Genomic DNA, 11,821 nt, shown 5'->3' with positions numbered 1-11,821 from the left:
TGCACAAACCAGGCCAAGGATACCTTTCCAGGACTTACTCAGCAGACCTGAGCAAATATGTTTTTTGGAAGAGATTCACCAATGGACAAAAAAGTATGCCTCAGCTTGAAATCAGTGTAAGTAAAACTAGTCTGAAGTAAAACCACTTTCATTTTCATATTGCTTCATCTGTGACCCAAAAACACTGATATGAAAGTATCATTAAGAGAACAGATGCATTTTTGAACTGCCAAATGCTATTTCTGCCTCTTATTTTAGGCATTTGTTTCAAAACATTGCCAGTTGGTATGGCATACTCCTTAGGGGGAAGGCTTTTTCATTAATATGTCTAGAAGCACTGGAGGAGCAGACTTACTTAATTCAGAAGATCTTTTTGTTCCCCCTTATTTCCTATCATGTTGCCTCAGGAGAATATTTTCCAAACCTTAAACTGAGAGTTTGTGCTTCTTCAAAGCTAGCTGCAGGGAATATGAAATGATTTAGTAAGCTTATCTCTCTTCTTTAGGGGAGAAATTCTCCATTACAGGCTTAGTGCAATACCAAGAGTCATCTGATCTCGTGTGCATTTGCTTGCAAGGAAAACAGAAACAGATGAAGGTCTTCCTGTTTTAGGCACCAAATTCTACCAAACTCCTTTAGTTTATTTAGCCCTCCTTTTTCACAGTACTGCTTTTTATTCAAGCTTTCTGTTTCAAATATAAGACAAACATTTGAATAGTCTACTGAATGTAGGTGTAGATATTACATTAGGTAACTTTAGTCATGTAAAAGCAAAAGTTTGCGTTCATGCCTCAGTTGCTGGAAGGACAATCAGCTGAGGAAAGTGTACTGTAAGGTGCTTAGTTATAGAGTGGATGTAAAGCATACAATGCATGAGATATTTTTGAAACATCAACATCTGAAATTCAAATGACTGTGCAATATGTTTTAAATTTAAATGATCAGGTTATTTTTGAAATACCAGAAGCATCACGCCTAATCTGACTGTATTATGGCTGACCCCCAGACATGACACATTAACAGTGACCAGCATCATTACAGAGAATTTTATGATGATGATTTAAGGAAGAAATGGAACATTTTTGAAAGGAAATGAAAAATAAATTAATAATTAAGCTATAAAGCACAAACATCACCCCTGTTTACATTATGAATTCTTCAGGACTTGTTTTGAATTCCTTCCATGAGTTGTGGTATCACTTTATTTACACATATCCAAAGAAATAAGACTTCAAGGTGTCTTTGATCTCTAAATCAAATGGATGCACCAATTTTTGGTTGCTATTGCAAATCAGAAGCCATGTTCTGGACATCTCTGCTCTTTTCACTCATCTCAGCATTTCTGTTTGTCTGACCATGAATGTTACTTCTTTCATTTCTACTTCTCTCAGCTCTACATGCTTCTTTCCAGCAATGCAAGATGAATAGGTCCTCCCTACCTGTTTCTTTCTCTCTTCTGCTTACTTCCATGCTGTGCTACTCAGTCTTAGAAATTACTCTTTTCTTCCCTGCCCTTGTCTCTCCTAACCTAATCTTGACCTTGCTGGCAAAGCTTCCAACTTGGGAACCCAGGGATTCCTCCATGTGATGAGTTTTCTTGTGCCCCTGATACTCCCGAGCCACCCAGACAAAACCTTCAGTAAAGACCCTTCTGTACAGAAAAAAACTGAACAATTGATTTTGCTCATTTAGCACTGTTATTTTAAAAAATTATTACTCTTCATCAACCCTTTTCCCTGGGCATATTCCCAGGCATTTAACTGCCCCTAGTGCCAGCTCCTCTAATGGGAAACACTGCCAGCCTCATCCCCTTATTAACCAGCCAGCTCTTACTTTCAAGGCTGTGCTTCTTTCTACCTCCTGCTCACCCAGGAGTGAACAGCTGCCTTTTATCCAAATCCCCCTTCTTTCAAAGGTTCTGCTGTGATCTGAGAGGAAGCAAAGTGCAGATGAGGGCTGAGGGCTCCATCAGTTCCTCTCAGCTTGCCCTCTGACCTGGGTTGCTCCATACTGGGCTGGAGCCCTTTTTTCCCTCCCTTTTTATCTCATTGCACAGGCTGGCAGTTAAGACAGGTTTGGCTGTCACACGGGATGATATGATTACCCAAATTACTTGACAGTGGTTTCATTTCTCAAGTAAATGAAAATGTAAGACTGTGGTCTGTGAGACTGAAATGGTGCATTAAGCAACTCTGTGGATCACTCTTTAAAATTCAAGCAAAAGCTCAAATGCACATTTAGAATGATGGATAATAATAATTACATTTGAAAGTGAATAGCTGCAGGAGTCCCTGGACCGGGAAGCTAGTTCTGAATTGGAAGACGTCTACCCAAGACTTTCAATGCCACCAAACCCTGAGACCCAATTTAAATTGTCAGGGGCAATTAGCCAGAAAAACCTATGTGATGGGATTTTAAAGGGACTGAAGGCATTTCTTGCTGGTTTTAGAGACTGCATTTTGCCTCATGGTATTATTCTGACGCCCAGACTTCCTGCAGGGCTGAATGCTTCCATGATGTGATAACACAGAGGCTCTTGAGAGGCTTTAGACATTGTGAAAGTGGTTTTTAATTGCCTGGCTTTATAACCACCAGGTCAGAGTCAGGGCACTGCAGAGGCCATGGGACTCTTTTGGGGTCCATCAGGACAATCTGTAGTTTTGTATGGGGGACCCTTCTGTACAGCTAACTACAGCTGAAATGTCAATGCCAGCGTCTACCTGTGCCATGTGCTTGTTGAAGACTGCAATGCAGGTTGTTTTCCATTACCATCTGTAGGGCAGATTACCTTTGTCAGGTGGGCAGTTTGCTTTATCTCTCTCTTTGAGTGACCACATTCACACCTGTCTGGGGAGGGGACATCTGCTGATAACAGACTATTGAATGTCAGTGCATGACTGATAAGAACTATAACATCCCATTGTGAGATGCTCCGCCCAGAGGGAGGAGCCAAGCATTGCTACCCAGATATAATCCCGAAATTTTTGAGACACTGGCACGGCTTTCTCCACGGGATTCCCCAGAGAAACAGCAGCGGTCTTCTTCTTCCATGGGATCTTCAGAGGAAGAATACATCCTTCTCTACAGATCCCCCTTGCTCCAACAGAACCACACCTGATACTTCAGGAGGACTGCAGCCACGTTTCCAATTGGACTGCTACCAACACCCCACAGGGTGTCAGGTTGAGTTCTGACTCTGTCAGTGTTGATCTAGTCTACTGCATTGTTTATTTTATTCTTTTTTTTTTCTTTTCCCTATTAAAAAACTGTTATTTCCTGCTCCCATATTTTTGTCTGAAAGCCCCTTAATTTAAAATTTATAGCAATTCAGAAAAGTGAAGAGAGTTTACATTCTCCATTTCAGAAGAGGCTCCTGCCTTCCTTAGCAGACTCCTGTCTTTCCAAACCAAGACAGTGCTGCATCTCCTCTACCCTTGGTTAGGTTGTCAGAAGGTGAGAAGCTGCTGATGGAGTAATTCCACCCACAACTGTACCATCTTTATCCAGATAGTACAAAGTTTAGAGGTAGCTGTTTGGGGACTGAAGTTGTAATAAATGGTGGTGTAAAAGTGCTGATGAGGCAATGGAATGTGGACTAACAAACTCATCTCATAGCCTTAATGTAAAAAAACCCCACAATTTTCAAAAGCAATAAATAATTTTAGTTACTCAGTAAGAATTTGTACTCCAGAGGGGTTATGCAGAATTATTTGATAGTTATTGGTTACTCATTAGACTATGTGTGACAGTTCAATAGTCTGATTTTGTCTTATAGGTGTGAGGGGATTTGAGGACGTAAGAAAACTGCTTTCAGTGGACATGAAAAGTATTTGTTTAGTGGTCACACACAGTTCTCCAGAATTGTGCTTTAAGTCATCCTCTTTGAATTAGAAGCTTATGACAGCATTGTGTCTTCTGAGAAATGACACTTCAAATAAAGCTGTATTAAAGTGCTTTTGAATGATAAGGACACAATGGATAGCTCCCTGCTGAAATTACCTTGAGAGAATTAATAAACCAGGCCCTACTTGTGTATAATTCTGTTTGAATAAATGTATCATTTGAAGAATGTAATTTTGTTTGAAAAACTGAAATTTTGTTTGGCTGATAGGAGTCCAGGGTACTTATTTTTCTGAAAGTCTTATCCAGAACAACAATTAATAGAAATAAGATTTTTCTCACATAAATAAACTAACTCTAAACTATATTTTCTCATGAATAAACTGTGTTTGTCTTGCTAATTTGTAAACAAAATCAAACTGCAAGTTTGTCTCTCACTGGCATACTGACTCTTTCAGTGGAATTAATTCCCCTGGGTGTCTTTATCAGATTTGTTCATTTTATTCCTGAACACGAAGTTCAGTTCAAAACAATAAAAAGAGAGGAGGAGTTTTTCTTTGGTTTTATAGTAAGTGACTGGGAAATGTTTTGTTGCCACAGGCATGTAAAGTTCTGTGGACCCTTCCAAATGAAACATTGATTGTAGCATTGCCTGTGATCTTCAAATAACTGGATGTTCCTTTCAGGCTTATTAGCTTCTGGTAGAATCCAAAATGAACTTTTTTCTCCCAAAGTTAAGGTACAATTCTGCCTCCTAAACTTTTCAAGCTGGGCAGATGAAGAGAAGTTCCAAAATCTGAGAAAAGTCTTCACTTTTACATGTTAATATATCAGGAGAGAATTTCAATAGTGACTTCAGCACAATACAATGAAAGCTTCAAAAATCATGGCTTAAATAATCCATTCAAAAAGCAACATAGGTAAATATATGGAGACATTGGAATGTGAGACAGAGAAACTTGCTTCGACAGTGGATAACTAAAATGTAAGTAAAAATTTACAAGCAATTAGGAGATAATGCATAGAGATTTACCTATCTGCTAACATGCAAGAAATGCAGGCAGACTGAAAAATTAAAATCTTTCTAGAAGCTTTTTTATTCAAATATATTTTGTGTTCTTCCTGACTCTTTCTTCCCAGGAAGGGAATATTTTCAAGAGAATGCTCCATTTAATCATAACTAGTGCAAACTGAAAAAATGTTTACATGTGTATTTTGAATTTTATATCGACTTCTTACATAACCCCCAGGCTCAGCTTGAGATCTAGTATTGTAGACACAGATTTCAGCTGTATTGCAAATGCACAGGATCATTTATTACACAACGAACATGGCAAGTCCTGTTGTCCCTAACACAAAAATGGAGAAAAATAAGCAGTTTTCATGATTTGCAACCTGTCTACCCTGCAGCCTTTTTCCATTCTTGCTGGTTGTCTGTGATTAAACACAGAGTATAGCAGTAAGAGCCATCAAGTGTCTACACCAGTTTAAAGAGATTACCCTGAACTGTAAGTTTGGGTGTTGCTCAGGCATCATGACAGGAACAGATGTTTTGGGATATTGATTTGAGTGCATTCACAGCTGAGTCCAGGTAGGCTACAGAGAACAGGCACTTCATTTCTGGTAAGACAAGGTGGGAACCAGTTCCAGACAGTGCTTGGATCTCATGGCAATCTGAGATTCAATGTCAGTGACTGCAGAAATATTTTTAAATCAAAGAAAGCAGTGTGGGATAAAAGCTACCAAAATCTTACTGCCTAGGTGCTGACTTCTTGTTTTGACAAGCTAGATGGAAAAAAATCCTCACTGGTCCGTAACCTGCATAACCACACCTGGTCTGTGTTTTGCAGATAAATGGTGGCTGGATGCTTGGGGATGGTGCTGGGAAAGGCAGTGGGATAGTTTGGGAAGAGTGGGCAGATGGGCTACTGGAGAACAGTTTGCTCTGCCCTCGAAGGAGGGCTCAGAGGAACACGATCAGAGGTGTGCCCATGGGATGGATTTTGTTTGGCAAGGTAGAAGCCCAGGTCCTCATTGCAAAGCAAAGCAAAAAAAGGGGCAGTGCAGGGGTGCAAGCTGGTCTCTGTCTTCTGGGGTCTGTGAGTGACCACTGCATCTTTCCCCTGGGCCTGGGGATGCTGCAAAGGGAGGTTGGCACCAGCCAGTCCCTGAAACTTTTCTGTAGGTGAGGGCAGTCAGATGAGGGCCAAAGGCAGCCAGGCCTAACCACCCCTGCCAGGATTACCCTGAGCTGCCACTGGCTGGTGTGGTGGAAGAGTGCAGTAGCTGGTGGCACCGCCTGAGGTGTGCTGTAGCCACGACCTTGTCCATCCCCTGCTTTCACAGGGTACCTTTTCAAGCCCTAACTGCCAGCATCTCCATGAGTCCTTATCAGAGGACTTTGACTTTTTATAGAATTTCAATAGTACTTTTTACTGCTGAATTTTGGATTTTGACATGAGTCTCTCTTGAGCGTTCCTCATTATGGGGCTAAATGTTTGGTGTTTTCTTTAATGATTATTCTCCATGTTTAGGTGTTATGAGATACGAATAATTTTATGATAAGAATAATTTACATTTGGACAGCTCATTGTGAATGTGAAGTCTTTGCATGTGTAGAGTTAGAGTAGTCTTCCTTACAAGATGCATTCACTTCTAACATGGTGGAAGCTACTTATCTCTCTTAACTAAGTCTGCTTTAGGGAAGAAGATGGAAAATAATGTTTTGAGGGAAGGAACTTTTGGCTGATAATTCATGCATTGCAGAGTTAATATGAGCTCTGCCTTAATCACAATTTTCTTTCCAACATTTTTTATCATTTTAAAATTCATCATTTGTGAGCACAGGGCACTGCAGTACTGTAGATGTTTTGTTTTATCTTTTCTTTAACATTGTATGTTTCTTTTCTTTTTCCCCCAATTCTAACAGTCATTTCTTCCTGTGCAGCTTTACATTTATTCTGCTATTTGATGGAAATGAAGCAATTCTTATTAAAATAAAAAATGTGATTCTATCTGAACTCCCTTCTAAACTTGCATTTTTTAGATGAACCTTTTTTTTTTTTTTGCAATAAATGCATAGGTTTGAAAAATTTTCATTTTAGTATCTCTTTTCCAATTGATTTTTGTAGGTCTGTAGAGGCTTTCAGGTTTATTGTCCTTCATTCAACCCAAGATAACATGAATTCATATGGTTTGTCCATATTCCATACTTTTGAAATTCTCTTACTACTTTTCTCTGGCACAGCTGAATGACTTCCTTGAATTACTGTGAGTTTAATTCCTCACTATATACTCTGGACTGCTTCAGAATGTTTTACTGCTGAAAGCCATTCTGCCTTTAAGTTTTGTGAGCTCTGTATTATTTTGGCAGGAATAATTCAAAATTTTCTCACAAGGGTTTCTAAATTACAGTCTGCTTTGTAGCATCCTTCCAGACTGGATAGTTGCTTCCTTACCTGGGTGGCTGACTTCCATGGAAGTGTTTGAATTTTATCTCCGGTATTACGTTTTTCTGAATTCTTTGTGGTAGCATGCCATGGTTGAATCAAAGTGCTTTTCCTATCTGTGGAGCTTATTATTTTATTGAAGAGAACTGGCACTGACAAGCTCAGCAATCCCCTTTGCTAGTTCAGACCTGGTTTAGGGGTTTTAAAATTCAAAACCTGTCTTTGCTGGCACGACAACTTTATGTTGGAAACAACACTTCAGCGACTAAAAATAGTTTTTTGATCAAAATATCCTATTCTTTTGGACTTACACTCCAAAAGTTGCTTTTGAAACTTAGAGATCACTAATTGCATGATTTAAAGGAGATTAGATGTTAAAGAAGAGTCTTGAGTTACCTTTTACAGCAAAATTACATGTCCATGTTTTCTACTTAACCATATACTTTTATACAAATGCATGGTTTAGAAATGAATATTTACTTCATTGCAATATAACCAACAGAATTTTAAAGTAGTATATGCATTGAATTGAAATCATTGATACAAAATGAATTTGCTCATATCTGAGGTAATGCAACAAGATGCGGATTTTAGTTTGGATTTTTCTGAAATGACAAAAGATAAGACATTTGTTTAGTTTTTTTTCCTTGAATGAAAATTATCAGAGGAATTAGCTTGGTGTGGAGGTCTGGTTGACAAAGATTTGTGTGCTTACTTATTTTTTATTCATTCTTTGGTAACTGAAAAATCTCTGGCAGTATACTACAAGCATAGCATTACTTTGGGTGTAATTGTTGGTATTTTTAACTCTTCACACTGATGTTGCACAGCACCCCATAAATGCTTCTATAATTTTCATTTTTGACAGAGTGTTCACCAGTTGCAGCTTGACCTGGGACAGTAGAACATCTTCCTAAATGTACTCCGCAGTTCTGGGCTTCGGAATGCAAAAATCATAGGGTTGATGATGGCATTGCACATGATGAGTGTCCCATTCACGTGGAAGATGGACATGTAGCAGGCACAGTAAGGGTTGTGTGGGCAAAACCTTGCTAAGAGGATGTGAAGAACAAAGGGGGCCCAACAGCAAAGGAAAACTCCAAGGAAAATAGTCAGCGTGATGGCGCCTTTCATGTTAGTTCTGTGATGGACGGTGCTGCTGGGCAGTGAGGCGATCTTTTTGGCGTGAGATCGAGCCAGGAGGAACATGTGGACGTAGAGGCAGAGTATGAAAAACATCATCAAAGGGAAGAGGATGGTGAAGGGAATGACTGTCGCTGCTTCATAGGAGAAGAGGGCGATGGCAATGCTGCTGCCGGCACAGAACGCCCAGATGATCGCCAGGATAACCAAGGCCCTCCTCAGTGTCATGATATTGTGGTACCGCAGAGCGTAGAAGATGGTGATGTACCTGTCTGCTGCAATGGCCAGCAGGCTGAAAATAGACCCCAGCAGAGACAGAATGAACATGGAATCCATGGCATCATCCAGTTTTTTCTCAAAGTCTCCGTGACGCGTCAGGTATCCCATTTTGCACAAGATGATAAAGATGTTCTCCAGAGTTTTGTACAAGCTACCTAACATGTCTGAAATGGCTAAACTGCAAATGAAGAAGTACATGGGCAGGTGTAAATTCTTATTTCTCACAACAGCAATGAGGATAAGTAGATTTTCCAGTATCCCAGCAGCAGCAACAGTGAAAAAAACTTCCTCTGGCACCACAACCTGGGTGCAGTCAGTGATATTTAATGAAAAATCGCTTATGTTTTCAAGGGATGGAGTGCTTGTCTGCCCTAGGTGTTTGATTAAGTTGGAAGGTCTCTCAGTGCTCATTCTTCTGGTCATGGAAAGAGTCTAGGTTGCTTCTTTTTCAGGTTTGGCTTTATTGTGAGGCTGACCTGTCAATCAGACCATTCTTCTTTTGATCAAGGCTCTCTCCTTCATCTGGAGCAATTTTAAGACTTAACTGAAATGTCTGGAATTTCTCCTACAATAAGACATGTAGAAACATAAATATCAGGAAGAAATTGACCACACATATGAGGCAAAAAATAGATATTTGAAATATCATCTATTGCAGCTTAAAGCACATCTGTAATCACCATAGAGAAAAAAAATTGGATTAAATAGGAGCTGTTCAAGACTTCACTAAACCTTAAAGAGAATCAAAATGTAAATTCTCTTTTAGCTTCAAAGTGATTTTAAAAAATGTGTGCAATTTTCTTTACTAATGTGCATCCCACATTTACTGAAACTAATCTTACAGACTTGAAGAGCTTGGCAATCTTTACTGGCCCAGCTGTTTGCTTTGAGAAAGCCTGGCAGTTCTCACAAGATTTTCAGCATTATTAGACACAAATAAAAATAATGCCAAGATAAACTCTTGTTCAGAACAATAACATGTTTACCTCCACACTGTTGATGGTGTAATGAAATGCCCTCAATTTAGATGTGAACCTTAGAAAATATTGATGTATTCAGAGGCATGTTAGATGTTAGTGAGAGGCTTCCTTTTAATTTGGATTGAAACTGTCTTTTGATTCCATGAAAGTATTTCAAAGATCCGAAGTACAACTTTTTCTTGTCTGTATTTTACAGCTATCTAAAACCCCAAATATTATTTCAGCATTGGGATGATGTTTTCCTTTTTCCATAATGATCCTAATCTAAACTACATCTAAGCATATAGGAATCTTTCTAAAGGAATAGACTTTTTACTCTTTAATGTACAAATTGATATGATATTAATTTAGCTTGGATATGACCCATAAACGATAAGAGAGAGTTTTTCTTCTTGTCTTCATAGCCAATTTGGGAAATACAGCTGCAATTTCGGTATTTAGAAAGTCCCCTTCTTTACAGATAATATTTTCACTGAAAGGGTTGTCAAGCACTGGAACGGGCTGTCCAGAGAAGTGGTTGAGTCACCATCTCATGAGGAATTTAAATGAGGTATGAATGTGACCCTTAGGGACATTATTTAGTGGTGGACTTGGCAGTGCTTGGTTAATGGCTGGACTGAATGATCTTGAAGGTGTTTTCTAGCCTAAATGAGTCTAAAGTTTCATGATTCCACCTCTGTTTTTAAGTTTAAACCAGCTTTCTTTGACACTTTCATATCAGTAAATCTTGGCATTTCTTTGGACATTTGTTCATAATCAGGGTTGCTGAATATTATAACACACAGTTACTGTTTTAAAGGAAGAAGTTAAAAGTTTCATTTATTCTGTATACAAACAAGGCTTGGAGCACCAGCCATCACAAATTTGATGAAACTAGAAGCATTCAGGAGAGTACCCATACATATCTGAAAACACGGGCTGAACGAACTGTATTGCACTACAGCATGTATAGACACTCCCAAAGATAATTAGGCTGGCATCTCTCAGTATGTGATGGAAGAAGTTACTAACAAGAATAAGAAGCTTGACAATGTCTTTGTAATGATATGTCTTTCCTATTCTCACCTGGAGCTACTGTCACAGTTAAGTTTAATGATTTCTAATCTAGCACTCTGTTACCAATTTTCTCTCTTTATAGGAAGTCAGCACAGACACTTCAGACAAAACTTCATTTCAATAGGATTTAAACAGGAGAATCAGCTAGCAAACATTTATTAAATTGCCATTTTCTCAAAACTGTATTTCAAGAATGTTTCTTTGCTGATATAGTCATATTGCTGAAATAATCTACCAGAAAAACATGAAGTTTCCTTCACTGAAAAGATATAATATTATGAATGGCATGGTATATTACATCTGCTGCTTATAATTTTACAGTAACTTTGTTTTAAGATAAGAGCAGAGTATTTATAACGGCTTTGGTGCATTTATTTTATTTGGTGCATTATTTCAGCATGTGTACATGGCTACTGCACACTGTTCTATCAGGGTTCCATCAAAGATCTCCTTTTCTGATGCTTCAGTGTGGTGCACAGTCATATTCCAGTCTCAGATATCCCAGACAGAAATATCTGTGTATTTAGTGTTTTACATGGGTCTTCAGTGCTTGATATCTGCACAACAGACATTATATTGTAAGTTCCACAGTTACAAGATTGTTTTCACTGCTACTGATCTCCCAGGTAGGGTGCATTGAGTAGTTTGGTGGCTCTAAGCAGTGTAGGAACAGGCAGACTACACATGGGAGGTAAAGCTGTTGTGAACATGGTGAGTAATATCAGTGGTACCCCCAGAAAAATGACTCTGGGCCCCCAGGCACCAAGAAGGCCAGGGTGAAGAAGGACCACCAGGACTCCACTGAATCCATGGGAAGTGACTGTCTTCTGCTTGATCTCTCTCTTTCCCTCCTTGCCCTTTTATATTTCTTTCTATCTCTCTACCTCACACATACTGTTAAATAAAACCCATACTATTACTTTGTCATGTGGTCTCATCTTCACCTTCACTCAAGCAGAGGTGTCTTTCAATGATTGGATCTTAACAGTGTCTTAAAAGGTAATGGGAAAAGAAGACACTGGAGATTGGATGCATATTTCTACTGTCTACAGAAATTAGAGCTGAGGTCTTTTC

At 39.0% G+C, this 11,821-nt stretch overlaps 1 protein-coding gene across 1 annotated transcript; it reads right to left on the bottom strand.

Annotated features, from left to right (window-relative positions):
• Positions 1 to 8,162: 8,162 nt before the first annotated feature.
• MC2R (melanocortin 2 receptor) lies at positions 8,163 to 9,234 on the bottom strand. Its single transcript, XM_054642732.2, has one exon. The coding sequence runs from the start codon at positions 9,132 to 9,134 to the stop codon at positions 8,163 to 8,165; it is 972 nt and encodes a 323-aa protein (XP_054498707.1). The 5' UTR covers positions 9,135 to 9,234.
• Between the last annotated feature and the right edge of the window lie 2,587 nt (positions 9,235 to 11,821).

The sequence above is a fragment of the Agelaius phoeniceus genome, chromosome 1 (assembly GCF_051311805.1).
Source record: "Agelaius phoeniceus isolate bAgePho1 chromosome 1, bAgePho1.hap1, whole genome shotgun sequence".
Classification (NCBI taxonomy): domain Eukaryota; kingdom Metazoa; phylum Chordata; class Aves; order Passeriformes; family Icteridae; genus Agelaius; species Agelaius phoeniceus.
This window is presented reverse-complemented; position numbering and strand designations above follow the sequence as displayed.